The sequence below is a fragment of the Seriola lalandi genome, unplaced genomic scaffold, assembly GCF_002814215.2.
Source record: "Seriola lalandi dorsalis isolate HSWRI2012SDOR001 ecotype SW California unplaced genomic scaffold, Sedor1 jcf7180002054588, whole genome shotgun sequence".
In the NCBI taxonomy this organism is placed as follows: domain Eukaryota; kingdom Metazoa; phylum Chordata; class Actinopteri; order Carangiformes; family Carangidae; genus Seriola; species Seriola lalandi.
Window position 1 is genome coordinate 1,583,367 of NW_019525141.1, and position 20,596 is coordinate 1,603,962.

Genomic DNA, 20,596 nt, shown 5'->3' on the forward strand with positions numbered 1-20,596 from the left:
AGACCCCCCCCCCCCTGCATCAGACTGCTTGCTCTGTATCTTGCCAGAAGCAGAGGGGAATTATTCAGTGAAAAATGAACAACATCAGCAGCACTGAGTGAGGGGGTGTCAGAGTTTGGCTGGTGTAACTCCAGCTCTTCAGATACCCATGATCCTCGCTGATATACGTGCTGTCAGCAGAGCGGTACAAACAGTACCTGCCTGCTGTTCCTGTTTGTCTCTGCAGGATCCAGACAGCCGGCCCTCGGCCCCTGCAGAGTCCGTCTGCAGGGGCCCTCTGCAGAACACTGTCCAGGCCTCTGCTCAGCTGCCGTCCCGCTCTGCTCATGTTAGTTTTAAAAGTGCGCAGCCCTCACCGCTCAGGACTCCGGTCATTCTGGGACACAGAGACAAAAACTCTGTCTCTTGGTGGTGACCTCTGGATCAGGTGACACCAGCCAGTGAAGTGTGTGCGTGTCCTGCAGGGTCTTCGGGGACAGACGGTGCTCGGGCTTTAAGAAGTGCAAACAAACCTCATTATTAATGATGCGTGTTATAGATTTTTCATCCTGCCGTCACTTGTCAATTCAAATATCTCTACTGTTGTTCTTCCCAGCAGAGAGTCTGGGCTTCATGTTTCCAGATGACAGTGGAGCGAGATGTTGTTGAGGTTTTTTCTCCGCTGGATATATTCATTTTTCACACAACTCAATCTCAGCGGTGGAAGATCTCAAACCTTTAATTAATAATCAAACAAAAAAAGTTGATGCACAGCGCCATGGTTTCGGTCAAAGTGGCTCCTGCTTCCACAGCACCGGTCGTCACTGTGATCATGGTAAAGGCCTTGGTGGACTTCAGGCAAACTGATCTCTGCACGCGTCTGTCGTCTCGACAGAACGAAGCTCTCTCTCTGAGACTGTTTCTGTCTGAAGGCAAACACCGTGTCTGCTGCACTTCACTTCATCACGTCGTTCCAGAAAGTTCCAGAAAGTTGACTGAGACAAACATTATTCTTTAAAGCTCACTGGTGGAGGGCGGAAGGTCGCGGTGTACGTGGTTTCTGTCAGGACAGCGTCTCAGCATCGTTTTCACCTGTTGGTCCACACTCACACTGTTAGTGTGCTCTGGTTACTGAATTGTCAAAACTAAATCCACTTTCATGTGAGAGTATCACAGAGGAGTTATCTGAGTTTGTTATTCTCTGTGACGTTGCTCATCGTCCACTACAGGTGGCTTGTCTATGGCTCAATATTTCAGCTGTGTGCTTGTTGCGACGGCGCTACACTGACGTCCTTATATTGTTCTGCTCAGAGTCTTTGCTGATGGGACGAGAAACACAAGCTGTATTATTTTTCCAGAGTAAATTGGAGGTAGAAAGTTGGTGTGTAAACTGTGATGGATGTTAATACAGTCAATTATCTGTTGGCCTTTTATTCCAGATAAATCCGAGTTTGGTTAAAACATGACTGGTTGTGTTTTTGCTCTGTTGGACTCCAGATCTCAACAGTTAACTTGTATTTTATTATTATTAAGGATGATGCCCAAAGATGACAAACGTCTCTAAATGTAATAAACCTGAAACATCTTTTAAAGCGCCATATTTTCCTCTTCTTCTGTGTTTTATTTGAAGTTTCATAAGAAGATATATTTGTGGTCTGAAGAACCAAACACCATCTCAGTGTAGTTTTACATCTCCTCTGTCAAGCTTCTCTCTGGAGCTCTACTAACAACAGGTCGGTGAGCTGAGAGCGATGACTGCTTAGTTGTGACATCACAAAGTTACAGAAGTCCTGACGGCTGGTTTTAAGGCTCAGTTTCTGAATACAGGCTGTGTGCATTTCTCTGTGGACTGAGGCTTTGATACTTTCACAGTATTAATATAGAACCTAGACCTGATCTATAATCAAACTACACATGGACAGACACCTTTAGACTGGATGGAGCTGTAATGTAAGTAGTAGAAGGACTCACACAGACTCTCTCACTGGGTACGTACACATGATCACATGCAGCTGGATGGTGCTTTCTTCCTCTTATTCAAATAGAATGCAGAGCTCATAAAGAAGTATGGATGCCAACACACACACACACACACACTCTACCTTTCTGTAGTGAAATACATTAATATGACTGTTGCTGTTTGTCGTGTGTTTCAGAAAATGCTTGAAGCCTCGGAGCTGGGGAAGATGCAGTGAGGAGGAGAGGAGAGTCTACAGATACTGACGGAGCTGCAGCAGCTTCAACATCACACTGTTGTTTACACATCCACACGTTTGTATTATGACATGAACAACTTTATTTTTTGAGTTTATGCGGTTGATTTTCATGCACATGTTTATCTGCAGCGTCTTCACAGCATCACTGAAACTTGTCATTAAACAGAGTGTACCTCTGTACCAGGTGTATTATAAATGAGACGTACTGTAATGGGGTTATATTTTGGTTTGGTGTAAACGTGGGATAAATGGGTAAAATGGGTAAAAGTCACATGTCCAAATCATGGATGAATGCTGTATTATGACAAAATATTCTATTGAAAATATAGATTTTTATATCCAGGATGGGTGGATGTAGTTTTCAGTTGTTTGTTCTGTTTCAGTCACGGTGGGTCGGGTTCAGTCAGGACTGTGGTTTGGGATTATTTAACTGTCAAAATTTGCCTACCGTCCAAAAACGATTATGAAGGTGTTATAACCTCACACACTTCACCAATAACGTGCTGGCTTACACCACAGATAAACTGAGCTTCAGTACCGCAGCTGCTTGCAACTGAAGACGTCTTACTCCCAGTTCTGTGCTCCGAGTACTGAAGCAAAGAGAGGCCAAAAAGATTTAATCTGCAACCCAACGCATAAATTAACCACAACTAATATGGCACATTAGCAGTCAAATATTTTACTTTGAGAAATGTTGTTTTGTCACAGAGGTGACGGTCTGTCAGTCATGTGATCTTAAATTTCTAAGACCTAGCAACAATTCAAACCACATAAATTCAGCGGGATGATTTTCAAAGTAAAATGTTTAATGCCGTGAATTTCAATTTCAATATTATTTATTTATTATTATTTTATGGCCTTTCTTTGTTACCATATCCAAGAGCTTGTGATGAGATGATGTTGATTTTGTATTTTCTCAGCATGTGATGTGACCAGGGTATTACCTTATAACTACGATAATTACTTTGTTTCTTCCAGTGTTGATGAAAATGACTTGAAGCTTTAAACCATAAATTCTTATAAACACCCTGGTGCCTTGAAATGCGACGCCGATCTCAGTGTTTTATATCCTGACATTATTACTGACGGTTCTGTGCTGCTCTTTGGCTTCAGTAAACCTATAAACAACAAGATGAAACGTGCCTCTGTTTGTTCTGTTACTGGGTTTTACTGCTGCAGGCCCCAAACATGCTTCACACAGTCTGACCAGTGTCATGTAGTGGAGGTGAAGAGGCCTGTTCACACAAACCTCTCAGAATAAACCAGGAGTGTGTTGTCTGCCCTGGAAGCTCCTGCGTTACTTGAGTGTCGAGGCAGAGCGCTGAGTGTGTGGAGAGAAAACCTCCTCAGTGTCACGTAGTGTGTGTGTGTGTGAATCATCACGGAATCTCTATTCGAGGGCTCTGCATCCAGTTTGTGTAGCAAGAGCAGAGAGGCGGCTCAGAGCATTTTTGGCAGAAACCTGGCGAAAAGAAAAAAAGACAGACAAAAAAGAAATGGGTGGTGCAGAAAAAATAAGAATTAAAAAAAAAAAAAAAAGAAAAAATGCTGGCACAGGATGAAGCTGAATGCACCAAACTGACGTAGTGGAAAGATCTGTGGCCACTGATGAGGCGGGATCCAGCGGCAGGGACAGCATTAGTGATGCATCGATTATTATACACTAAAATTACGTATATATATACATTATAAACAACAGTTTGCAACATGTTAAGACACAAAACCATCATTAAATCACATTCAGATCAAAACAGACAGCATTGTAACTATCTGAGCCCTCTATTGACTGACTGTACACATTTTGGTAGTCATAAGTATTTTGTGAGTCCAGCTCTGACTTGCCGTCAGCAAGACATCCTGAAGTGGCTTGAATGTCTTGAGCATAATTTGATTCTCTTTACCACAAAAACATTATTAGTGTTAAAATTACTGCCAAAAAAAATAGGGCCTCTCCATCACAAGTCCCGGGCTGAATTACAGTCCCAGTACATCCCTGGCTGTGAGCTAGCACATTAGCAAACATTTGAATCAGAAGCTAGCATGCTAGTTTGCTCTGGACCACACTCATGTTCATGTTCATGTAATAAGAGTATAAAGATAAAACACAACTGACGTACATCGCCTTCATGTCTGCGGAAAAGTGAAGAAAATCTAAATTTGACAGCCTGAAATTTGGTCACCGTCTGTCCTGTCCCAGAGGTCAAATCTGAAATGCCTTCAGGTTTTATAGACACACTGGAGAGAGTTTCATGCTTTAGTCATAAAATGCACAATAACATATATAAGCTGGTGGAGGCTAACAGAGAGAGGACATCAGAGGGACATGAACTGGGCTCCTGCATGAGAAGTTCAGCGGTACAGCAGGAAGAGGTGTTACGAAGAAAGACCCAGCAGACGACACGTATGAGACAGTATTCCACATTTTATTTTTGGATATTACCATAGCTATATGTAACATCTGACAACAGGTATCAACTACAGAATAATACACTGAATATTCCTGTCAGTTCCAGCTCCTCTCTCTTTTTTTTTTTCTTTTTCTTTTTCTTCTTCTTCTGTTGCTTTTTGGTCCGGTACGTTTCTGCAGCTGATTCTGTTTCCTCTCAGAGTCACTGAATGTCAAACACTGAAACACATGCACGTCGTTCACCTGGATACAGCTGAGTAAGACAACAGTCAAAGACCTGACGCTATGAAGAAAATCGTGTCGTTTTTCTCACACGGCTTTATTTTTAGCTGAGACACCCATACAGTATTACTAATTATCATAAGGCTAGATTACAGGACAGCTATGCACCAAGAGGTTCACTCTGCTGTTCTAGATTAAGAGAGAGAGAGAGAGAGAGAGAGCACCATATTTACAACTTTATGTACATTTGGTTTTCAAAAAGAAAACAGACAAAGAACCAAAGACAAAAAAAATATTTCAAACAGCTTTTTCCTTTTTTTCTCTTTTCAGTTTAATGTAGCAGTTTTAAGGCTGCACACGTTTGGGTTTAAAAAATGAAACGAATGACAAAATGTTTCTGTACAGATAGCTGCAACACACTGTTTAGCTTATTGCCAATGCCCTTAAAGAATCTCCTCTTTCTTCTCTCTCATTTGTTCATCTCTTGGTCTGCTCCTTTAAAGCTGTGAGTCGTGAGCTTTCTCTCCTGCACAGGTGATTTACAGAGAGTTCAAGTATTCAGACCCTTCACCTCTTCACATGTTGTTACGTTGTAGCTTTATTTTCAAAAAAACTGAAACATCACGTTGACATAAGTGTTCAGACACTTTTCTTGAGTGTGGACTGAAGGATTTTAGCGCAAGGCTGCAACATAACAACATGTGACCAATGACGGGGTCTGAATACTTCCTGGACACACACTTTAACCAATGAGATGTCACATTAGCCCCTGTCAACATGTTAAAACAGCAGATCGCTCAAAGAAACAAAAATGTACACGTTTTAAAAATAAACTTTACTTTTCAACAAACTGTATATACACACAATCGACACACGAGTCGACACACTGCACACACACACACACATGTGCAGCGAGCTTTGGGTGACACGTCAGTGCAGGTGGGACCAACAGGAGCCAGCAGAGGTCGAATCACAGCAGACTACGTGTGTTTTTGTCAGACGCAACAAATATCGTGTATCAGCAACAACAACACGTCATGAGTAAAAAAATAATACCTCAGATTTAAATAAGTGGACAGCAGTAACGTTATAAACATGGTTATCAATGTAATCAGCTGTTTGCTGCCACAGGAGTGCACACATGTGATGAACCATCAGTTTCTCCTCTTTCTCTCCAATTTAAAAGCTGAACTGAGACACTGTCCCGGTTTAAAGGGCTGTGTTTGTTGGAGGTGACGTTACAGCTGGTTTTTAAAAACTAGATCTAACCGGGTCAGAGGTCACTCACATTAAAACCTGTCCTCTTCCCTGAAGTGGTCAAAGTTCTGATCTCACTGCCAGCTCACACTCAGAGGTCAAAGGACAGAGGTGAAGGAAGGAAGTGTTAGTCTGTTACCATGGAGATCTACTGTATGTTTCTGCAGACACGCAGCAGAACATCAGGGTCAATGTTGAGGATGAAGCTACTAATGAATCAATATTACAAGAATTTTAAAAGGAGAAAAGTCTGGATTACAAAACTAAAAAAAGACCATTTAATTTAGAATAATGTTAAAACTTATAATAAAGTCGTAGTTTTACAAAAAAGTCTCAAGATATTTCAAGAAAAAAGTTTTAATCTTAACAGTGATTTTATTAAAGCTGCAGTATGAAACTTTCTTCCAATAGTTTTTAGCTGAAATATGCTACAACATGACTTAATGTGGAGCCTCACTCTTCTAACCAATCAGAGGAGGACAGAGTCAGGAAGCGGGAGCTCACAGCTGTCAATTAATACATGAACACACCTTTGGTCCCCTGCCCCTCTCACACTAAGGCTTCAGGTTAGTGTTCGCAGTAACAGCAGCTAGGAGCTGATCATGAGAGGAAATGATCAAGTCAGAACTTTATCTCTAAATAACGGTATTTTCAAAATATTTTTGACTTTTATTCTACAATTATAACTTCATCTTGAAATACTACAAATATTTTTGTAAAAACTTATGACTAAATAGTTAAAACTTATGCAAAAATACAACTGTTCTTGTTATATTATTTGTTTTTTGGGGTAAAACTACAACTTCATTCTCATTTTGACTCTTGTTTCTTTCACCTCTGTGTTTCCATCAAATCAAACCTTCAGTCATTTTTGTTCTAAAACCAGTAAATAAGAAAATATTAGTTCCTCTCATCCGAAGCAGCTGGAGATGTAAAAGAAGGATAAAAAGAAAGATATAAAAGATAAAAGCAACATGAACTCAGAGGAAACACAGTGAGGAGGCTGGAGCTCAGAGACGACAGCAGAAGGCAGGTATGTTGACGGACAGGTGAGGTCAGCTATCTGCTACAGCAACACAGGACAGAACGTGAAAGGTGGAGTAGTGTGTTGAGTAAATGATGTGAAGTAGGTGCAGAGGTCAGAGGAGGGGCAGCGTCATGTGATGGGGGTGGGGCCGGAGGTGGGGGGGTGCGTGTGCCTCAGATCACCTGGCAGCAGCTGGCAGGGGCGGAGGTACAGAGCAGACCGTCCCTGGAGCCTCCACCGCGCTGGATGTTCACAGAGATGGTCTTCTCACAGAGAGGTAGTTGGAGCATGCCGTTTTTCAAAGTGCTCAGGTTGCTGTGAGCGTTCCTGTCGCCCGGCCCCGACCGCAGGCCGGGGGGGTTGTGCGGCGCCGTTTTGCGGTGGTGGTGCTGGGCGGAGTGGGTGCGAGGCAGGGCGGCGGTGGTGGGCAGGGTGATGGTGTCTAGGCTCGCCGAGGAGCTGATGCACATCCTCCAGGCGGACTTCTCCTGGATTTTCACACTCCCGCCTGAGAGACTGCGAGGGTCTATGATTAACTTCCCCTCACCACCTCCTCCGTCCACACCCCCTCGGCCCCCCCGCCCCCCGCGGTGGTGCTGCAGCTGCGAGCTGAGGCACAGGCTCATGAGCTTCAGACTCTCCACCAGCTCGGTGCTGCGGCTCGCCGAGCGGGCGGAGCGCGACAGAGTGCTGAGGGTGGGGTTAGTGGTGCTACTGTTGTTACAACAACTTGAGGGGCTGTCCTGTCCTTTGTTACCCCCTCCTCCTCCCCCATTCCCTCCTCCACCGCCGCCGCCACCCCCTCCACCTCCATTCCCACCCCCTCCAGGAGGACTCCGGTCTGGACCGGAGGAACCTCCGCCCTCTCCGGGAGGCTTCCCCTGCCCTGAGCTGCTGCCTCCCCCGTTGCCTCCCGAGCTGCCGGGGGGGCCCTCGCTGCTGTCCCGTCTGTTCCAGCCGTAACCGAAGCCCGAGTCTTTGTCCAGACGTCTCCGGTGGCTCTCTGAGTCGTCGTCGCTCGTCTCAGAGCTGGAGCACGACGACCCCCTCCCCTGGCTCTTACGCCGGTGGTAGCGCTTCTGCGTGGACCCCGGGGACGAGGAGGAGCTGGCCCCCGTGTTCAGGCTGGTGGCGTTTCCGGCCATGTTCATCTTGAGGCGGCTGAGTTTGGGCGGCAGACCCTCGTCCATGTCGAAGTCGTCGTCCGACTCCCCCTCCTCAAAGATCTGGTTCAGCACCGGTGCGCTCTTCCTGGATGTGAGGCGATTGGTGACGGAGGGGGGCTTACGCCGCAAGATCACCTGGGTCGGGAGGGGAGATGGGTCCTGCTCTTCCTCCTCCTCTTCATCCTCCTCCACCCTGAGAAACAATCAGATGTTAGATTTTTATTGTAACAGGACAGAATCATAAAGCAAAACAAAGTTTTAAAGCCACTGTGTCGACCCGAAAGCAGCTGCTGTGGGTCCAGACCTGGTATCTACAGCTGAAATGATTAGTTGATTAATCAATTAGTGGATCAAGTATTTTGATTAAGTATTTAGTTAAGTATTTCTTCAGCAGGTTTCCGCTTCCAAATATGAAGATGTGATCAATATATTTCTAAATCTTCAACACGTAATATTAACTTTTAATTTTCTATAGACTCAACAATTAATTGTTTAATACAGAAAATAACTGACATGAATCAATAATGAAAATAATCAATAGTTGCATCCATAGATCTGCCTGTTTCATTCACTGAAAATGGATTTCAAAAATACTTAAACAGAAAAACCAACAAACAAACAAAAGACACAAAATAAGTAAAAAATCAGATCCAGACCGATCAGACCTGAACAGGCAGGTTCGCTGCTTGGCTGATCCTGAGGTGGAGGGACTGGGGGCCCTGATGGTCCCAGAACCAGAGCCAAGAGCGGGGCCCGAGGCGGCAGCACAGGCTCCCTAAAGAAATATTTTCAAAAGAACAAAATAAATTCCAACAGGTTGTTGAGGTGTCCAGTAACTATGGCAGCAGAAAGTCAAACAGAGTCAAAGTGTTGTGGTGTTAGAGGTGAAGCTCCAGGTGAGGACGCGTGTACCTGAGCCGGCAGACCCAGAGAGTCCGTCACCGTCTCCTCCCGCCGGCCCAGCTCCATCAGGCCCTTGGAGCGGTGTCCGTTCAGCAGGTTCTCGGCGCTGCGAGCCGGGGACTGGGGGCCTCCAGCATGGGAGATGGAGGACGCCGCCAAGCTGTCCTCGATGTCCTGGTGCATGTCCACTCTGGTGGGCCAGGACTGCCTGTGGAGACCAGAAACATAACAGATAGAGGGGGGAGGGGGGCCTTTTACTTCACTGCTTTAAACACAAGATTTAGCTTCATCAGTAACTGGTTATCAGCTGGTATATATGAAGAGACCAGTTTAGAACACGTGTGATGGCCTTCGCAGCATGTCTCAGCACAGAAGACGCACTACCAGGTGAACCACCAGGTGAGCCACCAGAGACAGACTATAGCTCTTATTTAGTCCCTCACACAGAGCACAGCCTCCGTCTGTGTCTCCATCTATGTGTGTGTGTGTATTTGTGTGTGTGTATTTGCGTGCGAGAGTCACATGCACATGAGTTCATGATTGAACAAAAACCCGAACTCATTTAGTTGCTTTAGTGCCACAGGATGGTGTTTAACCAAGCAGCTGTAGCCAGCTTTGAACATCACATGGAACACGTGGAGTGATGGCTTCTCAGAAAACATATTGCAGCTCAGGACTCAGGCCGACAGGAGGCTGCGTCACCCGAAGGTCCCACAGCAGCACCATCAACAAGGCACCGGCTCCAACAAGCTTCAGAAACATCAGCCTAAATGTACATTGCCGAAACCAATGCAGGGTCGCAAACACCAACTTGATCATTCTGGGGTGTCGTGACTCGGAAAGGTTGAGGGCCACTGTTATAGAGCACAGAATAACATCCAGTCCCCTCCACTTACTGGTAAGATGAATGCTACTCTGTGCTGTTTACTAACTGATAATCAATGATGTAGTATGATAGAGTTTTTGTGATCCAGCTGGTTCTGCTGTGAATGATGCTGGTATGTGGTAACACTGATGGGTGCCTGGTTGATGGGGGCAGGTTTTGTCAGACACATAGCTGATCTGAATCTCTGTGTAGAGCAGAGCAGGAATGTGGAGGGAACTGAGCCAGTGTTTCACACCACAGCTGCCTCACTCCTTTCTTCCTTATTTGTTCCTCTCCTACGTCGCTCTTCCTTTTATAACTGTACATCACCGTCCTCCTCCTTTAAAGAGGAACAATGTTGGCAAGGAAGCAAAGGAGAACCACTTAGACAGATAAAGGATGAACTGGGATATATGATCTTCACTCAGCTCACCGGGGGAAGTGGAAGAATGTAAAACATCAGTCAGTTAGAATAATGATGGAAAATCTAAAACACTGTGCAGAATCTGCTCAGAGTTCAGACTCTGTCCCCGGAGCCCAGCAGGTGGAGGCTGCAGGTGGAGGCTCAGTCCACACACAAATGGAAAAGAAACCTTTGGAGAACTGACCCAGTCTGAAGTAACTGTGGCTGGAGTGAGGCAGTGGAGCGACACAGGTCCATTTACCCTCTATACTCAGCTCATACTATGACTCAGTCATTATGATGATGAGTTGTGATAGGTCTTACTCACACTCTTAACTTGTTCATAAAAAAAACAGCAGGGGAGGGGTCGCTCCTCTGGATCAAATAGAAGCTGCGGCATCTTGTTATTGCTCCGACAGTTTTTCTTCTTTACCTGAACTGGGCCTTGATGTTGCTGGGGCTGGACGAGCGGGTCTGGACCTCCTTCTCCTGCTTCTCCCTCAGGATCCTCTCTGCCAGCAGGTAGTAGGTGGCTGTGATGTGGTTGTACTTGTTGGTCTCCAGGGCTCTGAAACAACACGGACACATTACAAACATAATTGAAAACAAGACATAAGAGAAGAGGATGAACAGTAACAGATGGGCAGTGGCAATCCTGGACTATGGGGGGCCCCAGACAAAGAAGCCCACTGAAGAAGCCCGCACCACCACATCACATGCAGGTTATCCATAGACGATAGCACGGGACCCACTTAAGGGGATTTTGAGGCAGCAGCAGTGCACTATAATTGTCTTTGCAAAATTTACCCCTTTTACGCTTGGCGGGCCCAAACATTTGCCTGGGTTGCCTCTGCAGATAAGTGTCTAAATTAGACATAATCCAAAATAAATTAAACAATTCCACGATTTATGTGAAGGTGTGTGGTTGAATTTGCTCATTTGTTCCTCTCAAAAGGAAACTAACAGTTATTTTCTCTACGAATTGTTTTGTTTATAAAATGAAATAGAAAACAGACAAATGTTAGATTTTCCCACATCATTAGGGGATGTCTTAAAATGTCTGGTTTTGTCCAAAACCAATAGATTTTCAGTCTTCTGTCATATTCAGAAACACTGTGAATTCACCAACCAACAAATCTGTGATTTTCAAACATTTACTAGAGTATCAAAATGGTTTCAGATCAATTTTCTGTTGATCAACTAATCAATAAACAAATTGAAAGGAAGTGAAGTTTTCAGGACAACAGCTCAGGACTGTGTAAGAATGGATTCATCCTGAGGGAAAAACTGATCTATGTATGAAATCATGTGAAGCCTCAACTTGTACCTTATGTTATCTTATCTCTGAGAGATGAGAGATAGAAGAAGAGAGAAAACTCTGCAGCAACACAAACAACAAAACAACAGTGAAGCTGAAAAGCCAGACTGTGGTTGAGCTTCCTCCACAGACAATAACACAACACTGTGTCAGTGTGTCGTCAGGTGCAGGTCTGTCTCTCAGGTCCATCAGATGAACTGAACAGACCTGCGGACGAGACAGGAGACATAAACATCCAAGGCAGGAAAACACCTCTGTGATGACTGATGTGGTTTTGAGGCATCCTGTCCTAGTACATGATACCGGTGAGAACCTGCTGACCTCTGTGACTCAGACCTGATGTGTGAAGTCTGTTCTGAGGGAAGAACATTGTGCAGCTGGTAGGATCACAGCTGAGGCTGCACATTAATGAAACTAATGCAGCCAACAACTGTAAACACAGAGAGTGGCAGCATTCGTCCTCTGTATATTTGCTTGTACTCAGTGCCTGAGCCTCACAGGTAACCTCCACACTGTTACAGACACACCTCAGAGCCTCAGGGTCAGAGCTGCAGAGATATTTATCAGTCATAATATGTGGTATTCTCATCCAATCACTGAGTATAATTCTCTTTATTTGTACATGTGGTGACCAGTTAAAGTAATAAGATACTTTTTTCAATGTAGTAAGTTCAGTGTAAGGGATTACAACAACGACATTAGTTACTCAGCTGTTTCTTTGACATTTGGGGGTTTGATGGAGGTTAATGTCAATTTGATCTCTGTGCTCGATGGGCAGACTGGTCTGGGATGTGGCTGAGGGGTGGGGCAGGTGGTACGTCTTCTACCAGAAGAGGAGAGAGGCAACTCCAGCTAACACCTAGTCGTCTTACTGTTCTTGGCCACAGTTACATTAACATTCAGGGGTCACCTCTCTGTTAGAGGTGGAGGGTGTGTAGCCACACTGCTGAGGGCGGGACTTCTGGAGAGCTGTAAGCAGTCACAAGTAACACAAGTAATCTTAAGGGTTGCTGAGTAATTATTAAAGTAATACAATTCATTTTTTTACTTCAATGAGTAGTTAATTACAGTTTTGGAGTAACTTGCCTGACTCTGGTGGTGACAGTTGAACAGAGCAGAGTCTCTCTCTCTCTCTCAGGTGTTTGGTAAATCATAAACCTTTGTGTTATGATATGTTGATGAGACTCTGTTGTTTCAGAGAGTTAAACATTACTAATCTTACACTACACTTTTGTTAAATTGAACTATGTAATAAAAGTGAAAATGGAGATGGAGTGCATGATGCACATTTTTAAACAGTGCTTTTTATTTACCTGAATTGTGAGAAAAGATGGTGTTGTGGTTGAATCAGGCTCATGTCATACATTCTCATTTTCTCCCATTTCTCATTTAAATCATATTTTAATAGGAAACATCTTTGTGTTGTTGTGATCTGCATCTGTTTAATTTGCTATTGTTTACCTCAAGTCATTGCGATATTTTCTTTCTTGTGCACATTGAAATGCACATGAATAAAATGGTTTAAGGAAACGCACTTAACATTTTTTTTTCTTTACGTGTTTGTGCCTGTTATTATTTGAGGCTTCCATTTATGAAATCCTGCTCTTACTTGAAAACTAATAGTATTAACAGCATCAGGCTGTTACATGATACAGTGTAACTTATCAGACCATACCACCGCTTTTTTTTTTTTTAATCATTACATAATGTTCATACAGCATATGAAATGAACAGAATTTTATTTATAAATACAAAAAAAGCTGTGTTACTTGTTAAAATCAGAAATAGAAGACAACAAATGTATGGATGCTCCACTGTGTGTCAGGCTGAGACATAAAGAATTTAATATCTGGACTTACTGAGAATAAACTCACATTAAATCCTCAGGAAACTGAACCATGATTACAAAATAGAAAAGCAGAAACTGCAGCTGAACTTCCTTCAGAAATGTGTCTTAATACATGAGGTACAGCTTCATTTCATCACATGGGGCAGAACTGACTGACTGACAGGCCTAAAGTATGAGAACCAATCAAACCCCTGCTCTGTAGCTGAGTGAGTGAGAACCATCAGACCTGGAGACACAGCTCTCTGTAGCACACAGTCTGTGAACGCTGAGCAAGGTCTCTGCTGTATTACACTTGAGCGTAAAGTGAGCCACTGTACCAGACAGGAGAGCACAGAGTGTAGTGTAGGGGCGGGTCTGAATTAGCGTTCACTCTCATTTACTTGTCTCATTGTAGACACAGTTATTTCTAGTGTTTTCCCGCTGGTATAAGTCGCCAGCTCTAATCAGCTATATTGAATGAGATGTCATCAGCTCAGGAGATTAAAAGGCACTGAGACAAACTGAGTAAAATATAATCCGTGAAAATATTGACACGACTGTAACTGTACTGACGAGTGCATTGCAAATATATTGACCTATATTGCTTAGGCAGAATGAGTATGACACTGTATATCTAACAGCTCATGAGCTTTGTGGCTAACTAATTTACAACAGATAAACTGTGAGCATGTGTTTCATAGTGGCCGTGAGGGTTATACTGAGCAGGGAGCTGCTGTTCATTTTACTGACTCTTTCAAAAACTAAAATAAAATCAAGTTTTTCAGTGAGCAACAGACCATATCACCTAACCACTGTGAGACCTCAGAGGATTACTACAGCAAAAACAGACATGGCCCACGTGACTGCAGTCAGACGTTTTTAAGTTACACGCAAGGAGAAATTAGGGGCGTGGTTTATTATCATTAAGTAGCGTGAAAATGATCACCTCACCATGAAGACACAGATGACATATATTTATATTATATATAATATTATATTTTTCTGCTCTCCGGGAGAGGCTGGGCTGCAGGTACACAGCGCACACGCACACACACACACGGTGCAAACAGAGCGCGGCAGAGGCTGCGCCGGACACTATGAAAGAGTATTAGGGCCATTGATGAGAAAAAATATGAGAGGAGGAAGATTTTTTTTTCCATCATTCACTTCTTGAAAAATGTTGAAACGTCGGAAAAAAAAGTAAAGATAACTGAAGCTGAGTTGACGACATCACAGTTCAAATCACTTCACTCTAAGTCTTGTTTAACCAATGTTATTTTGTGATTATTATGTTTTATTGCGCACAGTGAGATCAGTCACAAACATGTGAAGGATTACTTCATGTGTAAGGGTTGTCTGATCATTTGTAGACAGAGCTTTTTCATATCTTTTGTCCTTGTAGCTGATAAATACTCAGTGCTAAATCTGGACTTATTGACTATGCCAGTGTCATTTAGATTTTCTGGATCTAATCGACTATTCGATAAGATTGTCGATAGAAACATAGTCATTAGTGGCAGCCCTAATTGAAACTCTTCATTTTGACCTCAACTACACACCTGTAAAGTTTCATGACTGTATCTTTCTGTGACACTTTTATACTGACAAATCGGTCCACAACATACTGGCTGTGCTCTGGTGTGCACTTCATGGGTGTGTGTATTGGTTCTGTAGAGGAAGACCAAGGTGAGCTGTGAAACAAAGTGTCACACTGAAATCAGCAGCTGTTCTCTTTCTGATTCTTCTAATGTTCCCCTGCAGCTCCTCTCCCCTCCCTCAGCATGGAGCAGCACAGGAATTCTCCTGCAGCTGCAGGGAGGACAGTCAGTGTCTTTCACTTTAACCGCAGCCGTCTATTAGTGTCAGTGTGTGTGATGTGGCTCCTCACACACGAGGACAGTGAAGTGAGACAGAAACAGGTTGACCCACATTCTATGGAGGCACAAAATGGAGCAGTGTGACTGCTGTCAGTGTAATTACATGATGCTGTCTGCAGCTGTGAGTCCAGTTCTCACTGATTAATGATTGTGGCTCAACATTATTCACAGCTGATTTACTAATATATATATAATCTCCTGTTTGTATTCACCAAACAATAAATGTGCTCTGACCCGACATCATAGGAGAATTCATACGATTTCTTTTAGATGTTCAACAACTACAGAGACATGAAGCAGCTTCATGGTCGGTCTACCTGCTGTGATCGGTGACAGAGATGGAACGCATGTAAAAGTTATTGCACCATCACAAGAGGAGGAGGTAATTGTAAACAGGAAAACAAAATCACACCATCAACACACAGGTTGTATTGACGCTGCCTGTACAGTTGTAAACATTGTTGTTCAGTGTTCAGGATCTACACACGAGTCATGGATCTTAATGGAGAGTGACCTGATCAGCTGTTTGAAAGGCTCATATTCCAGCTGGATGTCACCTGGTGGGACAGAGGAAATGTTCTCACACCTCAACCCACAGCTGGGACCACAGCTACATTACAACAGGTACAGCTACAACAGACTGTGGCTAATAGGCTGCCAGTTAGCTTTAGTTAGGTCGTCTAGGACAGGTTAGTTTTATTTTTTTCTTTCCCACTGAGAGAATTGAATGTAAGTTTTTATTGTAAAATGAAATTCTCCTCGGTCGACACAAACCTGATCATACAGATGCATTTTGGAGAATGCACTGCTTTACTAAACAGCACCTGATCTGTTATTATTTAATGTGTATTAGTTTTTTTCTCAGTGTTTTTTATTATTACTGCGGGATGTTGAACATATGTTTTCAGCGGCACAGATGGTCTTTCATCAACCAATCACTGTGGTTCCTGCAAGCGAGCTCATCCATGAAAACTGACATCAGCCATAGCAACAGAGTCGCACTCTTAGCTGAGGACTTTTCCTTAGTGAAAGTTGGTCTCAGCAGCTTTGTGAATAGGGCTTAGGAGAAAACTTTTAGTTAGAAACGTTTGGCGTCACTTAGGAATACTCTTAGTAGTAAGATAAAATGCTTTGTGAATACGGGCCCAGAACCAGATGGAGGCTTCATGAAGACCAGCACAGTCTCCAGACTTGAACCCCATGGAGCTAGTTTGGGATGAACTGGACACTTTCTTAACCACATTTCTTTCCATTGTAGAGAGAATGACAGAGAGAGATCAGCTGCAGGAGTCAAACATTCAGATTCAATGATTTGCTGTTTTTAAAATATCCAGTTGTTTATTTGTTCTATGGTTTAATGTCAGAAACACTAACACACTGAATGATAGAGAGAGAGAGAGAGAGAGAGAGAGAGATAGATAGAGAGAGAGAGAGAGAGAGAGAGAGAGAGAGGATGACATGCAGCAAAGGGGCACAGGTTGTACTTCTGTGGTTAGGACTAATCCTTCACAGTACATGCTCTACCAGGTGAGCCACCCGGGTGCTGCAGCAGTTTTAAACTTTTGCCTGGTAGTTTAAACTGATGATAACTGTTAAAAATATCGACATTGATTAATTCTAAATTTAATTGCCCTTTAGATAACTTAATAAACTACATGTAAGTCGTTGGTAAAAAGAGTTTTAATCTCATCACGTTTACATTTTATAAATAACGGGGTCGTAACAGTCAAACAGGCTGTGGATTTCACTCCTGCCCAGATTCAGAGGACACAACCAGAAACTCCTCTACAGCTCTTAGTATCATTATGTTGGTAACTTCTTACTTCATATGACCTCTTGGTTAATATGTCCATAAACTGGACCAATGGAAACACCTCTGCATTTGTTCATTAGCACCACATTTTCTCATGCTAGAGCCCAGTCCCATATCCCTAGATTTACTCTGTGATGTGAACTGAATATTTCTACTCAATACTTTGTGATTGTTGAGGCAAAGCTGTAAGATCACATCCAATAACCCACTGTGCAGTGTTTTAACATTCACACTCATGGACTTCCTGAATGTGGTGTAACCTGACAAACTGAATGTTCTCAGTTTGAAACTGGTGTTTTTGTGGTTATTTTGGATGCTGGATGTTTTTATATAGAATTATATGGACATACTGCAGTTTGGGAATGTTGACTGTGACATTTTACACAGACTGAATAATCATGCGTTCTACTAATGTATTCATCAATAGACTAAATCCTATGTGGCAGGAAAACATGTTACACATCATTTCCAGTAACAAGAATATTAAAGTTTTAAATGTGGGCGAGTGTGGTATTTGTAGAATATCCTAGCCACATGCTAACAACCTATAGATACTAAAGGACAAATGATTAGGTAAAAACTGACTGATTATTAGTAACTACTCTGACCCAGCCCTGCTGCATTTACCATTAACCCTGCTTTAAAAGAGAACGTCTTACATCATAAGGATTTAAAAATGTGAGAATGCCACACTGTGTTCAAAAGCAAGTATAGTATACAGTAAGTATAAAATCAAGCCTATATGGGAGCAGTGTTAGAGAGCAATGCCAATGCATGTTTCCAGCTTTAGTGCAGCACAGTGTCTGTACAGTAGAGAGGAAGTGAGGCCTGCAGCTACTTACTCGACTATGGCTTCTCGGTCAGCAATATCTCCCAGCACCATGCGCTGGATGATGCTGTTGTGTTCCTCTTCGGACAGGTTCTTGTGGGAAACCAGGGGAGTGTTGTATTTGGTGGCTGGGGATGGGTCAACCCCCTGCAGCCAGGTGTGTGTCTCGATTTCATCCAGGGATGCTCGCTGCTTGGGGTCCCTTTGAAGCATCCGGTCTATAAGACTGGAGAGGAGAGGGGAGGGGAGGGAGAGAAAGGGAGGGAGAGTGGGCACATACTTTAACTTAATCTGAGTTTTAACTTCACAGAATTCATGTAAAAATATCAGCTTTATTGATGTGTGATGGAGGGATGTGGTCTCCATCTGACCAGCTGGCCATTTGGTTCTGGTTGTTGCTGATTTATTTTGGCAGCCTGAGTAATGAGACTTGAGCATTCGTCCTGCTTTAGAGTGGGAACAGGAGTCACTTCAGAAGAAACGGGTGCTTGAAGACCCAGCAGCACCTGTTGCTGGGTTACCCATGCTGGTAAAGTGCTGGTGCTGGTTGCCCAGGTGCTAGAAAGACTCCATCTGCTCCACCGCCTGCAGCTCCAGCACTGAGGTGCGAGACCCATCAGGACCAAACTGTCACAAGTAATGAATGACCGATCAGTCTGACTGTGATAGACGTGTTTGTGTGTTTGTGTGTGTGTGTGTGTGTGTGTGTGTGTGAGACAGAGAGAAGGGGGGAGGATCAGTATGTGACTGCAACAAATAAATCAATGTGCGGGAGTGTAGTTTCCGCTGGTTTCAGTCTAGTGTCAGCTGATTCCAGCCTAGTGTCAGCTGATTTCATACTAGTGTCAGCTGGTTTCAGTCTAGTGTCAGCTGGTTTCATACTAGTGTCAGCTGGTTTCAGTCTAGTGTCAGCGGGTTTCAGTCGAGTGTCAGCTGGTTTCAGTCTACTGTCAGTCTAGTTTCAGTCTACTGTCACTCTAGTTTTAGTGTAGTGTCAGTTGGTTTCAGTCTAGTGTCAGCTGGTTTCAGTCGAGTGTCAGCTGGTTTCAGTCTAGTGTCAGCTGGTTTCAGTCTAGTGTCAGCGGGTTTCAGTCGAGTGTCAGCTGGTTTCAGTCTAGTGTCAGCTGGTTTAAGTCTAGTGTCAGCTGGTTTCAGTTTACTGTCAGCTGGTTTCAGTTTACTGTCAGTCTAGTTTCAGTGTAGTGTCAGTTGGTTTCAGTGTAGTGTCAGCTGGTTTCAATCTAGTGTCAGCTGGTTACAGTTGTTTATCTGTTCTCGTCTCTCCTCCTCTCTGTGGTCACATACACAGTATTTTAATTCAGTTGAATTAACATTAAAGCTTCTCATTTACATGTAATTCTGTTTGAACTAGTTTGAAACAGTGACTGAAACATGGCCGATTAAGACTACATGTTAACCAGCAGTCACTTCAAAGCTGCTGCTAAAATCCTGATTTTATAATCACAACGTCCTCTGACAACATCACCACACACATCAGTTAAAGGCAGAGAGTGTATTTACTGTACAATGATCACTCACAGAGAAAGTTTGGGGAGTAGTCAGTCAGTCTGTCAGTCACACACATTCATGTTTATACAAGAAATAAAACCAACAGGCCTTTAATGACAGCTAGTAGTGACATTATTTTAGACTAATAATATATACAGCATATAACATATACAGTGCATACATATATTTGGGGGTCACATAACAATCCAGTCTAGACAGACCATCTGTAGACAGCGGTGACATGTTCAGACTGAAGTCCACTCTACCCCCTTTCTGACTGTTAATGCACAAACTATGTGTAAATGCTGCTGTGGAAATTGTGACTTTACTCTGAAGGATTCAGGCCATCAGATTTGTTACTGCTGCAGCTAGAACACATTCACAAAGAGGATTTGTCAGCCAAATCTAAACCACTAGGACTTCAATATCTGGCTTCTGTGTGGGGAGATTTGTACAGAAATTTTGATTTCACTACATCTGTTATTCAGGGAATCTTAGTCTCCCACTGTAACATTACATAGGTCATGTAGAACTGATCACCTTTAGTCATCAGCAACCTAAAGAAACTCAGCCCTTAAATCTTTCTGCTCTTTACTCTTCTGCCGATGTTTTCTATGTCTTTTTCTTTAATGTGTGTGCGCAATGGGAGATGATGAGAGACAAAATACATCTTCCATATCCCTTCATGTTAGTGCCTGACTGAAGTTTTAATATATTTAACTGGTTTTTAAAATTAGTCCTTCCCCACTGAGGTTAAGATAAGTCTAGCATTAGATCTAACCTAGTGACGGTGGATTTAAATGTACTCTTCTGCAGCTGTGCCCAGTTACATCATCTGTCTGAATACTTTGCTTGAAATGAACAGCTCCAGTGTCCCAAACCTTTAAAGCTGACAGTTGTTTGCAGGAGGCTCTGTAAATCTTCCATCAGCCTCTCTGTGTGGACGCATTCAGTTCGAGGTGTAGCCAATATTTCAG

General features: G+C 43.2%; 2 protein-coding genes across 3 annotated transcripts in view; one reads left to right on the top strand and one right to left on the bottom strand.

Moving 5' to 3' along the window:
* Positions 1-3,333, top strand: part of ano10a (anoctamin 10a) — a 35,564-nt gene extending 32,231 nt beyond the window's left edge. For both annotated transcript variants that reach the window (XM_023419012.2, XM_023419013.2), the window contains one exon: positions 2,136-3,333. In XM_023419012.2, the coding sequence (XP_023274780.1) occupies positions 2,136-2,202 (67 nt within the window). In that variant the 3' untranslated portion in view covers positions 2,203-3,333. The remainder of the gene's footprint in view (positions 1-2,135) is intronic.
* Positions 3,334-4,597: 1,264 nt separating this feature from the next.
* LOC111664432 (SNF-related serine/threonine-protein kinase-like) overlaps positions 4,598-20,596 on the bottom strand; it is a 28,631-nt gene continuing 12,632 nt past the window's right edge. Inside the window, exons 3-7 of the mRNA XM_023419017.2 lie at positions 18,124-18,336; positions 10,879-11,013; positions 9,187-9,385; positions 8,940-9,049; positions 4,598-8,467 (exon numbers count right to left, since the gene is read on the bottom strand). Of these exons, the coding sequence (XP_023274785.2) occupies positions 7,282-8,467; positions 8,940-9,049; positions 9,187-9,385; positions 10,879-11,013; positions 18,124-18,336 (1,843 nt within the window). The 3' untranslated portion in view covers positions 4,598-7,281. The remainder of the gene's footprint in view (positions 8,468-8,939; positions 9,050-9,186; positions 9,386-10,878; positions 11,014-18,123; positions 18,337-20,596) is intronic.